This window comes from Stigmatopora argus, chromosome 4 (genome assembly GCF_051989625.1).
Source record: "Stigmatopora argus isolate UIUO_Sarg chromosome 4, RoL_Sarg_1.0, whole genome shotgun sequence".
NCBI lineage: Eukaryota > Metazoa > Chordata > Actinopteri > Syngnathiformes > Syngnathidae > Stigmatopora > Stigmatopora argus.
Window position 1 is genome coordinate 4133534 of NC_135390.1, and position 27129 is coordinate 4160662.

General features: G+C 39.6%; 1 protein-coding gene across 4 annotated transcripts in view; it reads right to left on the bottom strand.

Moving 5' to 3' along the window:
- cep192 (centrosomal protein 192) overlaps window positions 1-27129 on the bottom strand; it is an 89903-nt gene that overhangs the window by 8360 nt on the left and 54414 nt on the right. For 3 of the 4 annotated variants that reach the window (XM_077597910.1, XM_077597907.1, XM_077597909.1), the window contains exons 29-46: window positions 23905-23968; window positions 19100-19239; window positions 17585-17677; window positions 14412-14530; window positions 12889-13086; window positions 12679-12769; window positions 11776-11955; window positions 11420-11680; window positions 11219-11340; window positions 9351-9460; window positions 8554-8716; window positions 8186-8276; window positions 8040-8118; window positions 7010-7133; window positions 6073-6178; window positions 3322-3550; window positions 3130-3206; window positions 2054-2149 (exon numbers count right to left, since the gene is read on the bottom strand). In XM_077597910.1, coding sequence (XP_077454036.1) covers window positions 2054-2149; window positions 3130-3206; window positions 3322-3550; window positions 6073-6178; window positions 7010-7133; window positions 8040-8118; window positions 8186-8276; window positions 8554-8716; window positions 9351-9460; window positions 11219-11340; window positions 11420-11680; window positions 11776-11955; window positions 12679-12769; window positions 12889-13086; window positions 14412-14530; window positions 17585-17677; window positions 19100-19239; window positions 23905-23968 — 2343 coding nt within the window. The remainder of the gene's footprint in view (window positions 1-2053; window positions 2150-3129; window positions 3207-3321; window positions 3551-6072; window positions 6179-7009; window positions 7134-8039; window positions 8119-8185; window positions 8277-8553; window positions 8717-9350; window positions 9461-11218; window positions 11341-11419; window positions 11681-11775; window positions 11956-12678; window positions 12770-12888; window positions 13087-14411; window positions 14531-17584; window positions 17678-19099; window positions 19240-23904; window positions 23969-27129) is intronic. The other variant, XM_077597911.1, reaches the window with a different exon arrangement.

Below are 27129 nucleotides of genomic sequence, written 5' to 3' on the forward strand. Positions count from 1 at the left end.
ACGAGGAGTATATATTACTTCTCGTTGGCAAGTGGCCGTGCGTTATCCTATTGTGAGGACATTTGTGTGCATAATTTTCGGAATATTTTGAAGGGAATACAAAAGCAAACAGCCCATCAATAGTGAAAGTCAGGGTGGAGGCGGGGCAAATATAGCCAACCCGGGAGAAGAAAGGTATCAAACTTTAATACAAAATTAGAATTAAGTTTAGTGTAAGGTTAGATTAAACTTATTTTTGAGTGTGTCTGCATCGTAATCCAAGTTCATTTAAATTTGTTTATGTTATGAAACGAGCGTGTTGCCGTGCAAAAAGCGCCCCCCTCTCTCTCTCCCTTCGAAATCTGTATAATTTTAGTACCATTAAACACATTTTAGTAATATTAAACCACTAGTTATGTGTGACTTTGTTAATAGATGGGGAATTAGAAGAAATAAAACATTTTTTTCCAATCCAATATCCTGTTTATGGTGTTTTTTCAGAGGGTTGGAACGAATTAATTCGTTTTTAGTTCATTTCAATGGGAAACGTTCGTTCGAGTTACGAGAATATCGACATACAAGCTTAGTCCATGAACGAATTAAGCTTGTATCTCGAGGTACCACTTTACATGCCACAACTACTACTGATGGTATATGATGTGCCATTTTTTTGCCAAATGTAACGGGCTGCACACCTACCAATACGTTTGCGTTTTGACTCATCAGTCCACAGAATGTTCTTCCAAAAGTGTGAGGATCATCAAGATGTTTTTTGCAAACGTAAGAAGAGCCTGTTCTTTTTGGAAAACAATTATTTTCACCTTGGAACTCGGCCATCAATGCCAGCTTTAGCCAGTGTTTTTCTTATAGAAGAGTCGTGAACATTGACCTTAACTGAGGCCGGTGAGGCCTCCAGTTCTTTCGATGTTTTTGTAGGTTCTTTTGTGACCTCCTGGATGAGGCGTCGTCGGCTGACCACTCCAGGGAATGTTTGCTATTGTTCCCAGTTCTCTCCATTTGTGGATAATGGCTCTGACAGTGGTTCGCAGGAGCCCCAAAGCCTTGGAAATGGTTTTGTAACCTTTTCCAGACTGATAGATTTCCATCACTTTTTCACATTTCTCCTTGAATTCCTTTGGATCGTGGCATGGTGCTCTGATCTGGTAGCCTATGGTGACTTTGTCTGACACATTCTATTAAAGTGTTTTCTTGGTTCAACACGTGGTGGTAATCAGGTATAGCCTGCAAAAGTGAACTCAGCTTTCCTACAATTGTGATTAATCAGTTATTTTGTGATTTAACAAAGGGGCAGGAGTTATTCATTTAAAATTATTGGTGCGAATTAAATGAATAAGCGGGCCCTGTTATTCATCATAAAACAGAAGATAAGAAAGTGGCGTGCGGTTGACTGGTTGACTGATATTGCAAGGTAATATGACTGGCCATAAACCACCACCTAGTATCCCTACGCTATTGAAGTAGAAGGAATCATTAAAAGTGACGACTCTTTGGCATGGCTTCTCTGTACTGAATGACGAGATGGAGAGAATCTTAATCCTTTGGAGTTTTATTTAATGCCCAGCTGTTTTGAATTCGTAATTTGAAGTTGTTTTGCTGTGTTTATGTGCATATGTCCGTGTGCTAACGTTAGCATCCTCCTTACGCTACTGTACTACTGCACGAATAGAAAATGTTTTTGTATCCTTGTTAGTCATTTTAATACATTAATAAATGATGTTCTTATCATTTTGTTTAGTTTGTCTGGTTCTCACATTTCATACAAAAGTGGGACACTGATTATTATTAAAGGGTTTTGTTGGTAGTTTTTTAAGGACCTTGGAAAGAATTACAGAATTTACATATAAAGTACTGTTCTACTTACAAAATATTCAAGTTACTAAAAAAGGTCTCGAACCAATTAATTTCGTAAGTAGAGGTGCGACTGTATAAGTCGCAGGCCCTGCCAACCTATTGTGGGGAAAAACTGAGTTCGTACAAGAAATACGGTAAATGAAAGGTCCACAGGTAATCCTAACCCCTTGTGAAATTGGGTTCCAACTGTCATTGTTATTACCTGAATTTTCTCATTGGCTCCCAAAGTGCCTGAGCTTTTCGAACACCTAAAAGCCGTGTAGGTGGCCCGGTATACATCACGACTGTTATCGACTCCCTAAAAAAGAAAGGATGGATCATAGTTAATTACTGTTTTCAAGCAAAGGCTCAAGAAAAACTATAATACAAGAGAGAGTGAGCCTCAGTCTAGTGCTTGAAGTCAATTTTGAAAATTGTAGTAACAGATTTGTAATGTGATTGTATTCACAACCGAGCAAAATCATATTTACGGTCATTATTCGCCATTTCGTGGCTTCAACATCTGTGGTATTTTATATTAAATATCCAAATAAAAAATCTAAATTCACGCTGAAAGTTGCAAGGGAAGACGGGACCACCACTAAAGTCCATGTCGAAGAGAAATGGAGGAAAACACGGGAATGCCAGTCAACTCGGCGCTGAAGAAGAATAAAGGTGGACGCCGTCGCCCTTATCCAAAAATAGAGCACTATGGGCGGACTTGACAGCGTCTGACTTGGAATAATTCTCTCAATAACCTAAATCATCATCTTCAATCCACTTTAATCATACTGCACAGGTGTCTCATCGTCATTTTTTTGGATTCAGATAAAGCAGAGACCCGTTTTGTCAGGTGAGTACAGTATTTACACTATAAACATTCTATTTATGAATATTAATACATTACACTGACAATACGGGTTCTCTGCTTTATCTCAATCCAAAAAAATGATGAGGCACCTATGCAGTATGATTAAAGTGAATTGAAGATGATGATTTAGGTTGTTGAGAGAATTATTCCAAGTCAGACTCTGTCAAGTCCGCCCATAGTGCTCTATTTTTGGATAATTGTATGCATATGTAAATATTGTAATGATTACAGTATTTACATATGCATACAATTGTGTACTGTTTAATATCTACATATATTGATTTTGTATGGATGCGTAAACATGGTAGAATGGGGGTGATCCTACTTCTTGGTTTTAGAACTATTGCGGCCATGTCTGGTGTACATTACCCACGAAATTTGAATTAATTTTTAAAATAAAAAAATGTATTAAAATAAATATATATCACCTTAACATAGGGAGGAGCAAATGATGATATGTACCACCTCACATCCAGTTGTCCATTCTCTACTTCAAGCTGTGCCTCTGGAGAGCAAGAAGAAAAAAACAATAGTTGCTTGCAAATTATAAATCAAGAAAACTGGTTGCAGGAGAACACAAAATCAGACTGAGCTGAATCTTAGAACATTGGTATACTGACCTGATGTTTCTCCTGAAGGTGTGTTGGGGAAAATTATGTTTTTGTTGATGATCTCAACCAGAGATGGAGGTAACTGTGGCGATATCGTGGGCAGTATGGACTTTGAGGTTATTCTGACCATGGGCAACACAGGAGTGGAAGCCTGAGGGGACAGAGCTGAAAGAGTCGCATTTGCTGGGGTGGCAGAGACATCCAGTGCCAAATCTTGACGGATTTGGACCTTGATCAGCTGGACAAAACAAAACACATAAATAAATGTATATATAAATATGAATCTATATATCTATAGCTATACACACACACACCGTATTTACTCGCGTATAAGCCGCCTCCTCATAACCCCCACCCTTAAAATTGTTGCATTTTACCATTTCTCGCATATAAGATGCCCCCTGATTCACAATTTTCACCTCCATATTTATGCTTTTAATAGGGAGTACAAATGTGTTACTTTGAAGGGAAAATCTTAAGAAAAATCATTGCACGTGGTATTTCTGAGATACTGTATGAATCAAAAGCACATGATTAGGGTCAATATCATAATGAAGTTAATATGCCTGTCTAAAGCGCACTTAAGTCTTAAATTTTCTCCAAAATAGACAGGGCGCCTTATGATCCAGTGCGCTTTATATATAGACCAATACTAAAAATTTGATCACGATAAAATAAATCAATCGGTAGGGTACACCATCCTCTACAGTTCTCACAACTACGGCAAGCAGACCCCGACTCTACTATTTTCCCCGTAGAAAAAGTACTGCGCAGTGACTGCTGGGATATATAGTTCGTTTGTCAATACACCCAGTATGACGGCAATTAGTGAAATTCCGATTATTACTAATATATATATATATATATATATATATATATATATATATATATATATATATATATATATATATATATATATATATATATATATATATATATATATATATATATATATATATATGGCTTCTTTTGGCTACTTCTTTTTTGGAACCATTCAGCCATGCCTACGCTGTCACAAACATGGGACTAGCTGTTACAATACGCAGCAGAAGGAGCAACACCTCGGTGACGCCGGAGATTCGGAGCGGGACCAAAGTGCCGGGAGAAGAGGCAACGCTTCTGACCAACCATTCCATCGTGGGCTAAGATGGAAGAGGTGTCGGCGCTCTCAAGCAACGGAAACGAGGTGCCCTACTCTGCTACTGTTGTCTCCAGCTCCAGACTACTGAGGAACTGTGCGGCTAAGCTTGGAAGAGTGACTCTGCATATTCTCTACCTCGGTCACAGTCTGCAGAAGTTCCCCATCTCATGGAAGACTTCCTGTGTGTGGTTCCAGTTTTTGTCCAACTTTACAACATCTTTTTGAGTCTATCCGTTTTTGCTACCGAAACCAAGATGGCGCCGTTCAAGTGGCAGCCGGTGGCGGTAGCTCCGTCCACTCTTGCACATTTTGTTTTTGCTGCTTTTCTGTCTTAATAATTTGATTTGGTGATTCTTAATGATCCCATTGACTTTGATTTGCTTTGTACTTTGTCCCTTTGCCTTGTTGTTCTGCGGCCTTTGCGACTGTACTGTCTAACTTATAACTATGCCTTTTCTTGCTACTGTCACAATGAAATTTCCGGAATAAGGGATGAATAAAGTTATCGAATCCAATCCAAAATACGGTATTCAATTTGAAAAAAGAAATAAGTATCTTGATGAGAACCTGATGCTTTTGAATGACAAAAATTAGTTTTCTTCACTAGGGACAAGCACTTTTTTCACCCCCTTGTTATCAAAGACACACGTTGAATGCTCATGGAGCTTTTCACCCCAGACCAAAAAGTCTTAACAGCAGTATTAGTGGCTCCCCGTCCGCCTTCTTTTTGCGTCATGCCAAATATATTTATAGAATGTCGTCATTGTGTATTTATTGAACGCGTATTGCTTTGAGTTTTTTTTTTTTTTTGCGGGGGAGAAGTTCAAGACTTATGTTTACAATAAAATGATTCAAATCCAAATAGCTTATTTGCGCAGTTGCTAGAAACAGACTTGGGTTAGTGTGTTGCGCATACAGAATTTATGATCCAGTGCGCTTTATATATAGACCAATACTAAAAATTGGTGGCCAAATTGCTTCTAATGTCGGTTTTTTTTGATGGTTCACATTACTGCAATAGTTGTCATTTTCCAAAAAGAAAATAAATCATTCATAAAAACAAATGTACAATTTCTTTTCAAAAAGGAAGTAACGTTAGCACAACCAGGAAGTGTGTATCAAGGCTGATATTTTAACGATCGACGGCAACACCTTCGATTAGCCTTAAATATTATTGCGATGTGCTGATATGGTAAACACATTTGTCAAGGCTACTCGCATCTGGCCAGTCAGAGCATGTTCATAACTGCGGTGGGCTAGCGACGCCATGAGCGAGCGGTGGCAGGCACAAGTGAGTTTTTTCAGCTTTTGTACAAGGTACGTTTTTTCTTCTTCTTGAATTTCATTCATAGACGTGAAAATAAATTTTGCTTAGCGTTGTATCTGTTTATCTATTTTGAAATAAATTACCGTATCAGCCGCATTGTCTTTCATCAAGGCGTCATGGAGTTATGTCTTTTTCACCTTGCAGTTTGGAGCATGTCGTCTTTTTATGCGCATATAAGCTGTACCCTCGATTCTGTCATAATTTTTTTGTCCGACCAATGCGGCTTATATGCGAGTAAATACGGTAAATCAAACAAGAAATGGCTTTCAACTTGATCTGTTTAACTATTTACCTTTTGTTGACCATCGCATTGAATATATATCTTCCCATTCCAAGGGAGCATGTCAGATTTGGTTGCGAAAGAAGGTTTGGGGCTGATCAAAATTTGCAGGTGGCACCTACAATTGAAGAATTAGTAAGACGCTTAATGCCATTGCTTTAGTCTCTAACACAGAGGTGGGCAAACCGGTCCTTGAGGGCCGCTGTAGGTGCAGATTTTTGTTCCAACCGATCCAGCACAGACACTTTGACCAATGAGATTTCTGCAGAAAACAAGAAGCACCTGACTGCAATCCACTGATTGCACTTGTAGGACACCAGATTCGTGAAAAAGTGTCCTCTTTATGGGTTAGAATGAAAACCCGCACCCACTGCGGCCCTTTGTGGAATAATTTTCCCACCCCTGCTCTAAAAGGACTTAACAACTTTAAACAACAATAATAATAAATAATACCCTTTTTAAATTACCTCAGGGCCTAGGTGGTAGAGACAGAATTTCTTAATTTTGCATTAACATCATGTACAGAAATCACCCAATTTATTATAACTTTTGTTTCCTTTATATATTAATTTTTATTGTACTCAGTTTTATGATACCTAAAGTTTTGCGGTTTGTGTGCTGTGCATAAAATTACATTAAGCCCTTGGTCCTGTAAAAAAGTAAATAAGAAAGGGATAATGTTACTCATGTATACTTAACAGTTCTACCACTCACTGTGAATCCATGTGTGTTGATACATTGTAAAGCGGCTGAATGTTTGAAAGCAATAATCAGACATTACCATAATTTATGGACTTCCTGTTATGTGAATCTGTAGTTTGATAAACAACATGCAAAGCAGTTAAGCCTATAACATTAAGAGGAATTCATCTAGTTTATTTCAAACAGAGTAACCCATTTAGTGCTGGAACAAAAAAAGATTTATGAAAATAATAATCATTTTCCCTACTGTGGCTCGATGACTCCGTGTTGAGGTGTAATGGTCAGGTAATGAGCAGGCCAGGACAAATCAAAACTCAATTCTCTTGTGGTGTTGTTCTTGATCTGGACCTGATTCGTGGTTGCCTCAGCATCTAATACAACAACATTAAAAAGCCAATATATGTGTACATCCATCCATATAGATATAGGTTGTTCCAATCATCTGGGGGGGAACATGCAATATATGCTGTAAAATTTTAACATAGTTAAATAGGTTGAAAACGTGTTTAATATGTGACACAATATTAATATAGTAGGAGCTAAGTGATTTGTACGGGATGAATAGATGTTAACCTGCTGTTGCCTTGAGGAAATGAGGACACCAAATTTAAAAAAACATAATAGAAATTATGTTATAAACTAGAGGTTGGCCCGATATATCGGGCCAAAATTTGGACTTTATCCAACATTGGCCATTGGCCGAAAAGCAAAAAAACAAAACGAGACAATTAGAAAAAAATATATATATATTTAAAAAAAAAAAAACAGTTTTGGATAAGGCATCTATACGGGCAACTGCTGCCGCTTGACTGACAGAAAGACCCCAGAATGAGAGTCTGCAACACTAACTCACAATGAGACACTTTGGTTAGAAACACATGGTAAAATATATTTTTGAAGGAGTAAAAAAAAATGCAATGTTGATTTAGCTTCTTATGGTCGGTCTAAAGTTAGTTATTCCCCGGCGGCAACAAGACTGAGAAGTAGTCAGTGAAGACACCGAAATGTATATTTTTCCAAAAGGTTCTGCCGCACAGCCTGTGTGTTAGTGCCAATAAATAAGCATTCTTAGATTGAAGTCATGTTCCGTTTGCAAATGAGGAAAGACGTAGTAAAATTAAAAATAGTCAGCTCTCTGCGACCGCAACGAGTGTCAGGCAACCTTTACAGTCTCTTTATTAAGTGTGACTGAAACAATGTTTGAAAACAACAATCGGGGGGAAAAATGGGCAACTTGTTGACAAATAAATTGTACCATACTACGCTATATCACTCACTTAAAGTTGGAGCTGTGAGGACAAGCTGTTCTGGATGAACAGACCATGACTCAGATAGTCTGGGAAGTGACTCTGATGTCTATAAAGTATATAAAAAGGAACAAAAATGAACAAATCTGAGCAAAATCTTGGAAATATTAATCTACCTTTAAAGAGGATCCACTCACGCTTAGTGTTGGACCTTGGGGTCCCTTCACTGGCAACACATCCAAAGACACATTAGCGAATGTTATGCCACTGGTGATGAACAAAACAGATAGTTTCAAGTTAGTATAACTGCAATAACAAAAAAAAACAAGCTAAAACTACTTTAATAATCAAATCAGCTGCAACAGTTAGGATTGTCAAACTCTCAGCACACCTACTGTGGTACACACTAAAAAATTGATATGTCACAAACAAACTTGCATTGTAATCGGTATTGCCATTTCTGATTATAGCTAATTAGAGTTCCTAAATCTCGGAAAATGCACTATAATAGTGAAAGTTTACATATTTATTTACTTGGGATTACCTGTCTTTTACCAAATCTTTTGTGGCATGGTTCAGCATCATCTCAGAAGTAACACTCTGCTCGGACCCTTTGTTGTGTGTGTATCCAAGTAAGGACACTGCAATTTTCCTCATATGTCCGTAGAAGACGTAAGCCTCATTTGGCCGCTGAGGCAGGTCGAAAGCTAACAAAGAGCAAGTAACAGAAGTGAGTGTGATAGAGCACGACAAACACCTTCCGTAGATTTATTGCATTTGCTGTTTATCAGATAATCATAAGGTTTGTACTTCACCCATTCTTAAGAAAATAATATGTACAGTACCGTACATAGTCTGGTATAAAACAGAAAAAGGCCTTAAACATCTACATTTTGTACTGTCATTAATCAAGTATCACTAAATTTATTTAAAACGCCAGAGACAACTTAATTTGAATTACAAAGCATGATGGTTATTCATGTGATTTGCAGGTTTTTTTAATTACTTTTTTGAGGAAGCACGGAGGAAGGCATTATTAGCACCCGTGCCTGTTCCACCCTTCCTGTGTGGAATTTGCATGTTCTCTGCCTGCCAGTTGTTGTTTTTTAACAGGTACTCTGGTTACCTCACACATGCATGGTAGGTTATTTGAAACTAAATTGTACTACAGTGAGCGGGAATGATTGTTTTTCTCAATGTGCCCTGCAATTGGCTGAGAACCAATTCAGGGTGTCCCAGGCCTACAGCCCAAAGTTGGCTGGGAGAGGCTCCAGCACTCTTGCAACCCTTGCGAGGATAAGTGACTCAGATAACGAATGAATTATTAATGAGATGTCTTACACTCTGTCACAATTTCTTCTCCATGGAACTTCTCGTTGAATTCAACATTTTTAAGCAAATTGTTTTCAGCAAGAACTTTCTGCCCAGCATCTGGCTTGCTATGAAGCAGTCTGAAATGGAAAAGTCATTTAATTTCGGAAAACTTCAAAAACGTTTATTTTATGGTTGTAATGCTGACTTTAACACACTTCATATCCAAAATTACATTGTTTCATTTTTTGAGGAGATCTTCAAAGCATGAAGTCTTTAGAGCACATCTGCCACCGACAATTACAAGGTTTGGCAAAGTTTTCGACCCTCTATGGCGAACAAGTTACACACAGAGACAAAATTTTAAACTGTCAAAGTCAAAGAGCCACACCTTATGGCATAAAAAATCCAATCTGCCCAAAATTTTTAAAATATAATTTATTTAGTTTTTAATGGGCCCAGATGAATTTGAGTGGGTTGTAAAGGAGAATAAAAAGAAAAGAAACTTGAAACGAGGCAAAGAGCCACAGCATATACAAAATATGATCAGAAGCAAAGAGCCGTATTCATTTTGGCCGAGAGCCGCATGTTCGCTAATCCTCCTCTAAATGGTAGCTGAAGTTGAAAATATTAATAGAAATGCTATTAATTTTAACTTAAACTGGCATTTTATATTTGTGAATGCTTTGACTGTTGTTACGTACTCAAAATGTATATTCTCGCCAGCTTGTGGCCCATTTGGCTTTGCGCACACTGATCAGTGTTTGCTTCTATTGTTGCTTGGTTTGCATAGATCAAAGGTGTCAAACTCGGGTTGGTACAAGGGCCGCATTAACGTCAACTCGATTTCATGTGGGCAGGACCATTTTAGATATAATGTTTAGATATTTAAGAAAAAAACTAATCAGATTAAAAGAACTGGATCAAAATCCTAAATATTCAGTATTTTATAGATCTAAAACTATGATTACTTGAGGTTTTTTTCCTTATTAAGGCAAAACGTCTTTTAATCATTTGTTTCATTTCAAAAGGAAACAAAATATTTTTTAATTATGTTCAATATTAAAGTGGAAAACAGAAAATATTTTTATATATTTATTTTTTAGATTTTACGAAATGCTTTTGAACTAAAAACAAAAGAAAAAAACATTGGATTAAAAAATATATAGATTTAAAAAGGGCAAAATAAGGGAATATAATATACATCTATAATTTTCATTTGAATTTGGTCCTAAAACAGAAAGTCGGCACTCATCATCTTCTCGTGGCGCACAAAATGATGCGGCAGGCCAGATTTGGCCCCCACTTTGACACCTGTGGCAAAAATCGTCATGGGATGTTTGACTGCAGGATGTGGCCAGGGCGTTTGCTTTATAAACAATTGGTCCTGTGTTCTACAGTTATTAGCAGGGCACCGGTATCATAAAAATCTTCTTGACCTCAAGTGAGGGGAACAGTCGAATTGCCCGGACCAGCTAGGGCATAGGAGGAGAAACCCCAAATGTGGATGTTCCTTTTAAACTGTAAAACCCCCACTGATATTCAAATTAACACTCACTTTTGCCTCCTGGGAAAGGATTTAAAACCGGGAGTCAGTTATCAAGCGGGTGTCATTTCTTGCAAAAAAAATGCTGGTGTGAGAATTGACCCTGAGTCTGTCTGTCTTGTGTGTCTCTGTCTTCCTAAAATCCCTCAGAAAAGAAAAAGAGCATGTTGTAGAGTTGTAGATATGAGGTCGAAAACGAACCAATGCTAAAACGGTCTGGTACATATTTCTGTGCTAGTGACTTTCACAGGTTTCGGGAATGAAAGTTTAGGTTTTGTTAAAATTTCAACTTCATCTTCCCTTCAATACTATTTTAAAAAAAAGGTGGGAAAAAAGCTCGAAGGTTTTTTACCTTCGGAACTGCTGCCTCGAGATCTCATCTCCACAAAACAGCATCATAGTAGCCAGCAGGGGGGAATCAGACTGGCACAGTGTTTGTTCTCTTTGTGTTGATTTCATCAGCACAGTAATTACCTAAGGAAAAAAGAAAAAAGTTATCGTTGAAATTAATTCTCCAAACCCGGCAATACTTGTCTGATGGACAAACTCCTACCTCTTGTGACCTTTCCTTTAGTACAAACTGAGATGGTGTTAGGCTGATGACAAAAGGGTCCATAACTGACCGAGTCATTACATCAGAGAAGGCCACAGCTTTAACGAAAGCCGCCCTGGAACCAGTGTTTCTCACACATAGACACACTTTGCTCACATGATTAATAGCAATATCTGACATTATTGCCAGATAGCCAGCCTCTTGCTTTCTCTGGTCCTCTAGAATTATATTGCTGGTGCCACCATAACCCGAGAGAGGAATCTAAGAAAAGATAGTAACAAAATGTGACGGTAACAAATACTTTCAAGATAATTCAATATTTCATAACGAGTTATGAAAATGAAAACCCATTTTACCGTGAATTTGATCGTTGGTTGTGATGGGCGGACTCCAGACTGTTTGATCTCCAATTTGGCTAACATGCAAGCTACCCTAGTTGGTGCAAAGAGCAGGTGGACAGCCACATCCTCTCGTGGACGGATGGAAAGCTCACCATGCCTGGTCAAACGCTCGTCTGGGCTGAATAAACTCTGCAGCTGAGAAACGGTCACACATTTAGATAATTACAATCAACTAACTCACTGTCTGCCATTGAAGATAGTAATAGATAATCTGTGAACTGGGAAGGCTGGCAATGAATAATATTGGCTTTCACAGGGATAGACATCCAATCTATTAAACTAGAAGGGACTGGCAATCTCTCGTTAATGTCAGTGAATGAGTTACTGCTATAGGAGATAAAATGTATATCATTTGTGTTTAATATCAATAATACATTTCACTATTGCTTGAAGACTTACAAAATTTATAAGATCGAACCAGACCAAACTGATTTAAATTATAAATCAGAATACTTATTGAACAATTACTAAAAAATATCTCAAACCCCAATTTTTGGGGGGTGAATAATAAACATTCTTAAAAATAGGCAATACCCCCTTAAGATGGAACACATTATTGTGGCAATCATATATTTGTTTAAAAAAAATAAACCCATCATTTTTACAAATATCTACTTTGAGCTTTAATTGTGATATTGAAATATTTTTTCTTAAGATTATCATACCATATTACATGGATAAAACTTTTACATGTTACAAAAACAGGATTAAGGACGAAAACTGAATACGTCTGAATGTGCTTGTTGTCAATGAATGAATAAATTGGATTGGATAACTTTATTCATCCCGTATTCGGGAAATTTCATTGTGACAGTAGCAAGAGGGTGAGAATGCAGAATGCCAAAAACATCAATTTACCTGAAAACAGTCTTGGTCTTGACCACGAATAAGTAACCGAAGCTGCTGGGTTGCAATAGATGAATTGTTTCTGAGAACCAGCTTCTGCTGCCTGTAAATAAATAAATAAAAGGTTGAGTTTTTTTGTTATGGTAATGGTTACTTTTCTGAATATCACTATTATTCAATGAATGAACAAATAATGGAACAAAAAATTCTTAAATTCCTTACACCGCTCGCCCTAAGATGACACCTCCCCAGGCCACAAACTGCTTGTTAGACAGAATGGGTGGAACATCACTGCTCAAACAAGGATTGTGGACAGGAGCTAAAGAGGTGTTATTTCTGCCAATTTCTTCAGAGGCAACTTCTCCTTTCAATTTCACTTCATATTGGGGGCCTGATGGCAGCACCAAGATGGTGAGAAGGCTGTAAGAGAAACATAATTCAAAGAAGTGATGCAAACATTTTTAACAAATTGCAGTTGTGCAATGAAATTAAGAGACACCCCATTCATATTTTGTAATACGATGTTTGTCAGACCCTTTTCTTCTTATTTGACCAAAGGTTGTTCTAGTGGGTTGAGATCAAGACTTTGTAAAGACCAGTAAAGTTTATTCACAGAAACCTTTCTCTTTTTTTTTATTTAAGCGGAGAGAAACTATTTTCACTGAGTACAGTACTTAATGTATTTACAATGTTTTTATTTACAGATTATATTTAGATATTAATACATTAGTCTTTTCATATGCCCATAACTGTACAATTTAATAAATTCAATTCTTGATCATTGTACTTGTTACTTGTATTTTTTGTATAGACGCAAAAATATGGTATGGTAGTAATAATAGGGGGGATCTTATGTCATGGTTTTTCGATTATCGCAGCAATGTCTGGTCTGCATTATCCGTGAAATTCGAGGGATTACTGTAATGTGTCAGGGTATTAAAACATTAAACATTATAACATTTTAATTGATTAACAATTATGAAAGCTTATATTATCCCTCACTTTATTTTGAATCAATGTTAAACAGACTTGTCACAAATGCAGAGTAGTTAAGAAACATAAGTGACCAATGTAAAAAGGAACGACATTGTAGCATACATATTTTTGCAAAAATGTAAGGATGTTATGAATCTAATAATGCTTGTGAATGGTTTAAACCTTTAGAGCTATATTATCCTGGCATGATAAAATACAATATTAATTAATTAATACAATAGGACAATGAAACAAATTTGGTGTTTCTATGTGGGTTAATGACGGTACAAGGCTCTATCTGTTTTGTTGGCAGCAGCTATTTCATATTTTTGAATGCATCACTCATGCACTGGTGGGGAGAAGGAGTGAGTGCTCACAGTAATATTGATGCTGGAATTGTCAGCATCCTTTCTCCCTTTTGTAAAAAGTTAATAACTAATGTGTTTTATTGCTTTTTTATGGCTAGATCTTTCCAATGTAGTTGCAATTTGTGTTAACCCCCTGGTAATTTCTTTAGTGTTATTCATCATTTTATACCATGAGTTTATTCAGTTAGCAATTTAAAACAGTCTCTAACTGGTTTGTTGGTTCTGAAACATCAAGTATCCTCTCTGATATTGCTGAGAGCGTTATCAGTACCTAAGTCTAGTGTAGTTACCAGAAATTGTCTATCTTTCAAAATGAATATTATAAAATTAATATAATTATGGGGATATATAAAGTATATCATTATATCAACTAATAGTAGAGTAGATGCAGTGTCTGTGTACCTTTCTTTAAATTTTTTAGGTTCCCGTGCATTAAATGAGACCACAACGCTTTTCTCTTCTCCTACTGAAAGGAACAGTTCATCAGGTGTCACTGAGAAACAGTCCTCAACTTCATTGCACTATGAAAAAGAATAAGACAGGAAAAGAAATAAGGCCACATAGAAAACCGAAACACTTAATTTGAGTTTTGGAACTGGAATTGGGAAAAAAGACAACTATTAATATATGTAATAAATAACTAACACAATCATTCATTCATTTTCTGAACTGCTTTATCCTCACAAGGGTCGTGGGGTGTGCTGGAGCTTATCCCAGCTGACTTCAGGCACAACTGAATCGGCGGCCACCCGATTAGTCATACTTAATGCCCTATTAATTATTAGGCTAGAGAAAAGCTCCAAATTTCCCAGACTTTTGTTTTTTGGTGGAGAACAATATTTACATATGCATATAACAGGCGAGGATGGCTGGACGATCCGAGGGGAAACGTGGAAATTCAGATTCCATTCAAATCCGGGCGGCAGGCTGACGTTGTTGCACTTATCCAAAAATAGAGCTCTCTGGACGGCTAATTGACAGGTGAACGGCGCGGAGGAGCAACGCGGAAGTTTAATTTCCCCTCCAAACAATGACAGCAATAACGATGAAGAACGTAATCTCAGTACTTTGAGAAATAGGCTAGAAACTGTCAATACGGCTCACAGTTTGAAGCAAAGTGTCACAGAGATTGATGACAACACTGTCATAGCCATGGAATATGGCAATCGTCTTGACAGCATATTTGTACCTAAAAAGAAACGGCGGTCACAACTCCCCATCAATATCTTCCTTGTGCGCCGAAAACCTCTCGCAAAAGCTCCTCCTGAAAAGCTCCCCTACGGCACCTCCTGAAGATTCCATCGATGATCCAATGCCGCTCGAATGTGATGAAAAATACCTGGACTAAAGCTCCCAATAACCAGTTTTTATTTATTTATTTTTAAAATCAACCGGAGAGGAACTATTTTCACTGAGTACTACAGTACTCTAGTATTTAAAAAATAATAATATATAGATTATATTTAGATATTAATACATTACAGATTTTTCATATGTTTATACAGTAATACCTTGATATAGGAACTTAATGTGTTCCGGGACCGAGCTCCTATGTCAATTTACTTGTATCTCCAATCAATGTTTCCCATTACTCAGCACAGACAGACGGTAGCGTTTACCGCGTAGTGCGCGGAGGAGAGAGAGAGCAAAAGGAACGTGCTCGTAACAATAACAAACTTTAAATTAACTTAAATTAACTTAGAATAACACACACACTTTAACGGGTATAACTTTGTTGTGCTATAACCGAGGCAGAGGGGTTAATGTATTCCATCGCGGGTTTCGAGTCGGAACTTGCTGCTACTCCATGGCTCAGCAGAACCAAGTGTTTGTCTCGTCCAGTTTTTTTTTTAATTGTCGAAACAGCGGCGACTCGCTTTGACGTTTTGCATGAGAAAGGTTGCTGTCTTTTTCATATACTTGCTTTGCTTTCAAGTCCATGTAGATTCTGCTGTCTTTTTTGCAGATTATCGGCTCGGTCACACTATCTCCCGCTCACTGTTTATCTTTAAACCATATTAAACGAAGGCTCTCCATCTCATTATGAATGTCAATGCGTAGCTTGGAATTGATGGTTAGCCCTTCATTGCACTGGCTTGCTTTGGACCCATTGTTTTTCCCCTTAATTTTGCACTGATTAATGCAAAAAAATGCAACCTGTACGGCCGGTGCTCGTAGATATCTTTAGCTAGGGTGATGCGGTGAGAGGAGACAGAGCGATGCTGTTCTACTAAGCAGCCTCTCGCATACTCGGTCACTTGGGGGCCACATCGGGAACTGTCTCTTATATGCTCGTATCTCAAATGTTCCTCATATCTCAAGTTTCTCGTATGTTGGGACACTCGTATGTCAAGGAATTACTGTAGCTGTAATATTTAATAAAATACTTCTTGATCATTGTATTTGTGTACTTGTATTTCTGAATAAGTGCAAAAACATGTGATATGGTAGAAATAATAGGGCTGATCCTATTTTGTGGTTTTTCAATTATCGCGGGCATGTCTGGTCTACAATATCTGTAATATTCGAGGGATTACTGCATATCAGTTCTTTCAAATTTAAAACTTCAAAGGCGGCGTCTTATACTTGAGAAATTGTAAAATTCAATGATTTTAAGGCAATTTTAAGGGTACAATTTATACGCAGAGGCGGCTTATGTGCAAGAAAATTTGGTTATTTTGAATTCATAAATTGAAGTTGTTTAGATGTGCTCATGCGCATGTTTTCGTGTGGTTTGTATATTGCCTAACATTACCTTCCTCCTTACACTTGGATCATTTTTAAAGGGTTTGGTTCAGGGGTAGGGAACCTATGGCTCGGGAGCCACATGTGGCTCTTTTGATGGGTGCAACCTGTGATGAAATATTTGGAAATCGCTGTTGAGAGAGCCGAGTCCCAAACGCACCAATAGGAAGCGTCATGTCGGCACTGTGGCCTTGACACTACCTCTAGCGCCACTTTAATTAATCATATTTTTTTTCATTACCATCTTCATGCATACTCACATTGATCCTCATTGAATAGCAACCACGTAACAATGTTGTCAAAACAATCCAAAGACTTTACAAGTGGTAAAATTACTGAATAAATGTAGATATTTTCACGTGTTTTCTTTTAAATTCTGAGTATAGCTCTCAATGATTAACATTTGAAAATATGAATTGTTTAAGGCTCTCTCTGTCAAAAAGGTTCCCGACCCCTGGTTTAGTAGGTGGTTGGTTTTTTTGAGGACCGTGGGAACGAATTACAGAATTTACATATAAAATTACTGATCTATTCACACACAAAAATGAAACCCATAACGAGTAGGTAGAGGTGGGACATAAGAGATATTGATTATGGGGAAGAAAAAAAAACATTTTGAGGTCTTGGATCTGCAGCGCCTCTGTAGTAGCGTTTCTAAATAAAAAAATGATCCTTTCAAACTGTTAGACTTGTTCCTTGGTGATGCTTAAAAACTGAAATAATGCGTCATGAAATCAGCTTCATTCTTTTAGAATAGCCCTTCATTCACAAAAAAACAGCACAGAATGTTAGAGAGAAGTTCTGGTCTAATTAAAGGAGCAAATAATTACCTGGAGTTTCATCCACACGCCAATGTTGCCAGCATTCATTAATGGAAGTGTCTTTTGACAAGATTTACCCAGAGGGGCACGTAGGCAGACATTCTATAACAATATACACACAAAAAGATACCTTTATTTAAAGACAATAACATTTACCATAAAGGAAAAAAACTGGCATTTGACTCCTTCAAATATACTGTCATCCCTCGCCATTTCGTGGCTTCAAAGTTTGCAGCTTCAGTCGCGGTATTTTTTGATAACCGTATTCAAAATTCAACAAGGATCGTAAAAAATTAAAAATTCGCACTGAAACTTTTAAGCGCTGCAGCCTCCTTGAAGAAGGCCCTAAGAAGTGGGCGCCCGTAGAATAAGAACCATTCTTGAAGGAAAAGGACCATAATTTCCGGAAAAATTAGTGGCCAAAACATCCATAATTATGAGAAATTCATGCCTGAGGAGGTTCATCACTCCGCCTTAGATAAGACCGTGATGCTGGCTAGGATTTTATTTCTCATATTTTGTGAAATTTGCCCTCCATGCTGCAGAAATTACTGTATTTGTGGGGTTATTATCTCGATATCACCATCTTGAACTGGTAAGCGAGTCAACGTATCTAAAATCTTAGACATAAAATTTAAAAATGTTTAGCTTTTAATATGGATGTGCCAAATATCTAAATACAGACGCTCCCCTACTTACGGACGAGTTAGGTTCCGAGCGATTGTTCATAAGTTGAATTTGTTTGTAAGTTGCTCAGTGCTATATTTTGTATTATAATTTATGTTTAAGGCCTATATAAGTATATTGAAGGTTTATATAAGTGCATTTGTATGTTTAAGGCTTGTATAAGTAACACGCAGTCGTTATTATTGCCACTCATTTCAAATGAAATGGCTTGCCTCTTCCTTGCACCTCCCTCAATAGAAGCCTTTCGCTTTTCACCAACCATATTGAATAATGGATGCACAAGATATTTTATGATACAAATGAAAAAGGTTTTTTGCGCACTGGAGATACATTCACGCACTTCCGCATTGCAACGAACTGGGCAGAGGAAGGTCGATGCTAGGTGAGCTGAGCTCTGACAGCACCAGGCGTCGGTATTAGCGGCGGAAAGAAGCACTACTCGGAAAAAGGCGCGCAATACAAAATTGAACTTACGAACATTTTTCGACATAAACGCAATTTGCAGACATGTTCGTATGTACCGTTGTTCGTAACTCGAATGTTCGTAAGTAGTGGAGCGTCTGTACCCCATATTGACTAGAAAGTAAGGTTGGTGGAGTTTGGCTAATGCTAATGGGAACATCTTCGAGGGCTTGACCACTTCTCTTTTTAGACTCAATGACTTAAGCCCTTACAATCATTCCTAAAGTATTATTTCTATAATATTAAGTCTGTAAAACGTTAATAAAATGTTCTTGTAAAACAAAGGATCTTTAGGCATCGTGAAATGAAAATCAACATAATACAGTAAAGGACCTGCAGGCATCATGAAACAGAAATCAACATATAATACAGTACCTGTAGATCTTTTGGCGCATGCACCCTCGCAGTTCCAGACCTAGCTCTGATAGGAACACTTTTGATTACATGACTTGCACCAGGTGAGTCAACTTCTACATCCACACGTGCAGTGTGTTCTTCAGCGTTACCCAAGTCTCCTACGAACATATGCAAGTTATTTTTTTTAGCCCTCAAGCCTTTTTGTGAAAAATAAATGTAAAAAAAAAAAATTATTAAAGCGACGTACAGCATATTATACAACACCCCATCTGCTGCTGGCGCACACTTGCTTATTTAACATCAGAAGACACCAACATTATCGTTTTTTAAGTCTAGTTTGTAAGCCGCTGATTGTAGTGCAGGCCCCAAACATACAGTAGCCAATTTATATATGGCAAGTTTCTGCAGTATCTGATCCATTGACTTTTTTAAATCCTGGTATCCCGCTCATCAGCCTTGCTGCAACAAAAGGGGATGAGATTTCTCTCCCCTCTGACAAAGTCTGGAGAGGCTGGTCTATCATTATTTATTGCCTTTTATTTTAAAAATGGAGCGCTCAACGTAGGAACCGTTTAACATAGGAACCGTTTAGAGACGAGCCCATTTAGCAATTGCACACGCCCAAATGTTAACGTGTTTGTGTTGTCGAGCGAGTTTTTACTGTTTTATTTTCTTTAATAAAGAATATGTGAATTTCCTTTGTCTTCTTTAATAGTGGTTAAGGTTAGGCGAACTGTCTGGCGACGAAGTGTCCGGCGACGAAGTGTCCGGTCGACGAAGCGCCCGTTCGACGAACTGTCCGGCGACGAAGCGCCCGTTCGACGAACCGTCCGGCGACGAAGTGCCCGTTCGACGAACCGTCCGGGGACGAAGCGTCCTGCGACGAAGTGTCCGTCGACGAACTGTCCGGTCACGAAGACAACAGTAACAGAGTAGAACCCCTTGACTCCGTTTCCGGCCTGGTAAGAGCCGACAGCTCTTCCATCTTATCCCATGATGGAATGGTTGGTCTGAAGTGTCGCTGCTTCTCCCGGCACTTTTGTCCAGCTCAGAATTTCCAGCGACATTGAGGTGTTGCTCCGTCTGCTGCGTATTGTAACAGCTAGTCCCATGTGTATGACAGCGTAGGCATGGCTGAATGGTTCCAAAAAAGAAGTAGCAGAAAGAAGCCAGGCTAACAGAACAAAGAAAGCTGTAAAAACATTAAAGTAAAAAGTATAAAGTACAGAGTAAAGTAAAAAGGTATGTATTAAGTAATATTAAAATGTAATTTAAAAAAAGATAGAAAGGCTGAAAAACACAAAAAAACAAATACAAGTGGAAAGAGCTACTGCCACTGGCTGCCGCGTGACGGCGCCATCTTGGGGGAAAAAAATTGAGATTGTTGCTGGATTGTTCTAGCGTCTTCAGTGATGGAGACTATACATCCGTCTGTCATGGTGAAGGAGCTGAGATGAAATGTGAAGCCTTCTAATTACCAGTCGATCTATATTCCTGCCATTACTTATGGCCATGAGCAGTGGTAAGTGACCGAAAGAGCAAGGATTTGAGATGCAAGTGGTTGGAATACGTTTCCTCCGCAAGCCGTTTCAGTCAGTAAGCAGGGGCGTCATGTAGAGCTGATGCTTCTCTGCATTGAGATGAGTGAGACGAGTTGGCTCGAGGATTTAATGAGGATGCCCCATTGGTAAGATGTTCCGGGCATCTACTGGTAGAATGCAGGGATGACCCAAGACAAAGTGTTTTGTCCTCATATCCCAGACCTGGGCAATTAATTCCACAAAGGGCCGCAGTGGGTGCAGGTTTTCGTTCCAACCCATAAGAGGAAACCTTTCCACCAATCTGGGATCTTAGAAGCGCAATCAGTGGATTGCAGTCAGGTGCTTCTTGTTTCAGCAGATCCCACGTGCTTTCAATCTGCTTTGCAGAAATCGAATTTCTGTGCTTTGTGACTGTTCATACTACAAAGGAGCCATCCACTTTCAATCTGTATGGCCTTTAAATCGGGTTTTGGCTGCCAGTCGGAGTAAAGCCCAAGACTCATGACTGAGCTGGAAATGCCTTGGGATCCACTTCAGGAGCGAGACGTTGCTGCGGAAAGAGAAGTCTGGGCTTCCCAACTGAAGCGGCTGTGCCTACAAGCCAACCTTGGAATAAATTGAAGGTATTTGGATGGATGAAAGAAATACTATGTAATAATATTTTTATATTTTGCAACATTATTCTCATCACGGAAACGTGGCTACACCCGCAAATCCCAAAGGGGGGACTTTGCGTGTACATACACAACGACTGGTGCTGCAACAGTAGGATCATTAACGTTAACCCACTGTTCCCCTGATTTAGAGCTCTTGGCAATACGGTGCAGGCCCTTCTATCTACCTAGAGAGCTAACGATTGTCATTGTAATGGGTGTTTACATCCCACCGGATGCTAACATTAGCACGGCACTTAGCCTCCTGTTAGCGACTGTAAACAAACAGCAGCTTGACCACCCCGATGGAGTCTTTATTGACGCCGGTGACTTCAACAAAGAAGAAAACTGTTCTGCCTAAGTTTATCCAGTATGGTAAGTGTCACACCAGAGGAGATAAAACTCTAGAACATGTTTATTCTAATATCAAACATGCTTATAGAGCCACACCCCTCCCTCACCTTGCTGGATCAGACCATCTCTGCCTGTCCCTCACCCCCCCATACACCCCACTTCGGAGGCTAACAAGGCCCCAAATAAAGATAATAAAAACATGGCCTGAGGACGCCCTTTCTCAGCTGCAGGACTGTTTTTCCCGCACCATTTGGGAACTTTTTGAACACCACAACCTCCAGGACTACAAGGACACTGTACTTTCCTACATCAAAAACTGCATGGACACCATCACTATTAATAAACGTATATGGGTTTTTTCTAACCAAAAACCCTGGATGATCAGTGAGACACAGGCACTCATCAAATGCTGTAACACCGCCTACAAGGTACAATACAGCGCTGCCAGAGCAGAGCTGAAGAGAGGCATTAAAAAGGCCAAAGCAGCATATACAAGGAAAATTGAGGAGCACTTCACAGAAAATAACCCAAAGAAGATGTGGCAGGGAATACGACATATTACCAATTACAATGACAATAATGTGTCTGTTAACGCAGATGCCTCACTAGCAGAGGAACTGAACCGTTTCTTTGCCTGCTTTGAGACTGACAAATCAGACTCAGTCTCAACACATCCACCACCACCCTGCAGCAGTACACTGAAGCTTCAGGAACATGAAGTGAGACAGGTACTGCGGACTGCGAACACCAGGAAGGCTGCTGGCCCTGACGGAGTACCTGGGAAGGTGCTCAAAGCCTGTGCTGACCAGCTGACTGGGGTTTTCACAAAGATTTTCAATTGTTCCTTGCAACAATCCATCATCCCCTCCTGCCTGAAATCTGCCACCATTATCCCTGTCCCTAAAAAGCCAACCATTGACAGCCTGAATGATTATAGGCCTGTTGCACTTACACCTGTGATCATGAAGTGCTTTGAAAAGTTGGTCGCCCGCCACATCAGGGATACAATCCCTCCCTCAGTTGACCCTCACCAGTTTGCTTATTGAGCAAATAGGTGCACTGAGGACGCCATCGCCGTAGCTTACACACAGCACTGAGCCACCTGGAGCACCATGGCAACTACGTGGGGATGCTTTTCATTGACTATAGCTCAGCCTTCAACACTATAATACCGGATATTCTGGCTGACAAACTCTCCCACCTTGGACTATCTGCTTCCATCTGCTGCTGGATTAAGAACTTCTTAACCAACCATCCACAAACTGTTAGACTTGGTCCCCACCTCTCTTCCTCCATTACACTGAGCACTGGCTCCCCTCAAGGCTGTGTACGGAGTCCTCTTCTGTACTCCCTGTACACCGACCCACCAGTGTGGTCGGACTCATCTCAGGGGGTGATGAGTCTGCCTACAGAGATGAGGTCAACAAACTGTCGTGGAAGCACGGCAGCAGACAAAAAGGCCATGCAGAGTGATCTACACCGCCCAGAAGATCGGCTGCTCTCTGCCCTCACTGGATGACATTGCCAGCCCTCACTACCTCAGCAGAGCCGGCCGGGAACATTGTCAGGGACCCATAACAACCTGTTCCAGCTGCTGTCCTCTGGCAGACGCTACAGGTTTCACAAAGCACGGACAAATAGACTTAAGGGCAGTTTTTTCCCACAGCCATCAGGACTCTGAACATGCATTAGCACGACACACAATCCCTTCTGTGCAATAACTTTGGGGTGTATCTTAGATTGTACAATATTTTAGAATTTAGGTTGCCAGGACTTTGTGGAGTAGCACCACCAATTTCGTTATACGCAGCTGTGTATGATGACAATAAAGGATTTTGATTTGATTTTGAGATAATTGGTTGTAAGAATGCTACATAAAATGTTATTCAAGCACAATGAAACATTTATATTGTAAAAAAATAAACCTGGTCTTTTTTTAAATAGCACATTTAAAAAAAAGGCAGATTACTTTGCCATATTGATAGGTTCACCCTTTAGGCATTCCCAAATGGACGCCGTAATAAAACAGACATCTGACTTATAACTGGGTTCTTGCAGGAGAGAATCGATCCACACGCGTCCTCGGTCAAGATCATTCTCCTGAATCGATGTCTCTCTTGCTTATTTATTACATAAGATTTAACAACATGCATCCCAGTTCTCAAAACAATTGAAGGTCTGTCGGATCTTCCCGAGGGAGGGCTGTGGACAACGCTAATAACCCTAACACATATAATCATCAAGAATGAAATTTAAAGCAGGGAGAATGACATACCTGAAGAGATTGTGTACTTTTGCAAGGCCTTAAAGTGAACCCAAACCATAAAACACTCTGGAATCTAGAAAAAACAAACAGGTGGATAAGGAAGTGGGTAAATGACTTATTTATAATACAACTTTGAACTCAAACACAATTTTTGCATTCTGGTTAAAAGCAGTGCTGGGCGTAATAAACAGAGACTTCGAGGAGTGTGTTGAGTAATTGGTGCAAGGACAAAGAGAAAGGTGGTTCTAAGTGTGGTTTGGTGGTGATTAGCGATGACGCTTGAGGAACCGCACCACGAGACTAATTCAAGAAGTGGTTCCCGGTTTGGGGTAGGCTGCATGTCATTACAACCACAGAAGGTGCAGCAAATGAGGAGGCCACTGCACATTTATTTGTTTGGCTGGCTGGCCATCTTGCTGTAGTTGAAAATCTTCCCAACTCAAACATATAACCAGCAAAACAAGAAAGTATTCTCTGGTTCCGTGAGTGATTGTAACAGATACTTCTTTGTCACAAAAAACATTCATGAAGTTTGGTTCTTTTATGATTTTATTATGGGTGAACAGAAAAGGGGGGGGGGGGGGGGGGGGTAGAGAGAGAGAGAGACAGACAGACACTGCACGGCAACGCGCTTGTAACATAACAAAAAAATTAAATGAACTTGGATTACCATACAGACACTCAAAAATAAGTTTAATCTAACCTTACACTAAATTTAATTCTAATTTTGTTTTAAAGATGACAAAAAAACAACCTTTCTTCTGCCAGGTTGGCTCTATTTGCCCACCCTCCACCCGGACTTTCAGCTGGTTTTTAAAAGTAACTTATCGAGTGTCGTTTGCTTGTCTTCCCTTCAAAATATTCTGAAAATGATGCACACAAATGTCCGCACAATAGGACTCAGAGACATTTACACGAGGGAGTTGCAGGGAGAAACAGTGCCCATGATGTTCTTATGAGCAGCCTCTCACATCCACTGTATATTCAAATCTCAAGATAAATATTTGCTCGAAATTTTACACGTATCTCAAATTGCTCATATGTCGGGGCACTCTTATGTCAAGGTATTACTGTACAGTCACACCTCTACTTACGAATGCCTTTAGGTACGAAATTTACCGTATTTTCACGAATATTTGGCGCATCATATTTTTAGCCGCAGTGTCAATAACGAGTGCTATTTCTGTATTTTACACACACAAAGGATGCACCGCTCTTTTAGACGCAGGCAGGCATGGCATATATATATTATTTATGGATGATTATCGAACCGTAATAGCGCTGTCTACAGAAGCAGCCCCAGACGCTATTTCCGGTGCGCAGTGACTGCTGGGATATATAGTCCTTTTGTCAATACACCGAGGTTGACGGCTGTGATAACTTTGCACTAATAGTATCAATATACTACAACGGCGAACACACTAATTTGGTGCTACATGCACCAAATGCACGCTACACCCGCACGCTAAAAACACGTTTACGTGTACTCACGTCATCACCCACAAAACCATCAAAGTCCTCATTTTCTGTGTCTGAATTGAACAATTGTCCATCGAAAACGCTGAGTTTAATACGTTCGTCCAGGCGGCCACACTCCATTCGCAAATAGTAGCTAGCTAGTAGCTAGCGTAACTGTCTTCCATGGTTCGCAACTGTGTTGATGCCAATCGCCAGGCCACAATCCATTCGCAAATAGTAGCTAGCGTAACTATTCCAAAGCAGTCTTCCATGGTTCGCAACTGTGTTGATGCCGATCGCCAGGCCACAATCCAATCGCAAATAGTAGCTACCTAGTGTTGATGCCGATCGCCAGGCCACAATCCATTGGGTGTATTGACAAAAAAAAAGATATATCCCAGCAGTCACTGCGCAGTACTTTATCTACAGGAAAATAGCCGTAGTTGTCCTATCGACTGATTTATTTTATTTTATCGTGATAACAATTTTAGTATTGGTCCATATAAAGCGCACTGGATTATAAGGCGCCCAGTCTATTTTGGAGAAAATTGCAGACTTTAATGTGTGCCTTATAGTCGTGAAAATACGGTAGGTTACGAAACCTTTTGGGGTGCAAATGAGTACCTCAATATATCAAAACAAGGAGTCAAGCCTCAACCTGGGAGAGGGAGAGGGAGAGAGAGAGATTTATGTATTAGAAACTGGCCAAAAGAAGCGATCTAACGACGATTGCACAGTTTTCTTCTTTTTTTTCCATCATAAATGATGCGGTAGCACTGTATGGCATCATTCAATTGATTTGCAAACTTTGTGCAACGTTCAATATTTGGGTCCTGCTGCTCGATCTTTCTGTTTATAAATGGTACTGACGGTCGAACGATTCAAGTTGAATGCGCGTGCAACGCTCACCACTCTCACGCGCATCAAGCTTCGTTATTATTGCCACTCATTTCAAATGAAATGGCTTGCCTATTCCTTGCACCTCCCTCACTAGAAGCATTTCGCTTTTTACCAACCATATTCAATAATGGATGCACGAGATATTTAATGATACAAATGAAAAAGGTTCTTTGCGCACTGGAGATACGCAACGAACTGGGCAGAGGAAGGTGGATGCTGGGTGAGCTGAGCTCACAGCGCCAGGCGTCGGTATTAGCGGCGGAAAGAAGCACTACTCGGAAAAAGGCGCGCAATACAAAATCGAACTTACGAACATTTTTCGACATAAACGCAATTTGCAGACATGTTCGTATGTACCGTTGTTCGTAAGTCGTATGTTCGTAAGTAGGGGAGCGTCTGTATAAGCTTTGTTCCTGAAAGCCGTGTTTAGTCTAAACCAGTGGTTCTTAACCTTGTTGGAGCTACCGAACCACGCCAGGTTCGGATGCGCCTTCACCTAACCCTACTTTAAGGTATTTTTTTTTTTCAAATTCAAAATATAGAAATTCCTTGTAGCACTGATTGGCAAAGCGATGCCACGTGACCATCTGCAGCCAGTGATGGTCAAGCGGGGCATGCTATCGAGTAGACATGAGAGTTGATGTGTCTTGACCTCTGTGGCAGAGGCTCCACCGAACCCCTGAGACCGACTCATCGAACCCCTAGGATTCGTTCGTACCCAGGTTAAGAACCACTGGTCTAAATAAAGAGTGCCAGGGTGCCAGGGGGTACTCGTGCCCAAGTCAAGGCTGACTCAAGGGCCTGCGGGAGCACTTCACTTTCGACATCTGCCCCCCGCCACGGACGCTCCAAAAGGCTTCCTGAGGCTTCAGTCCT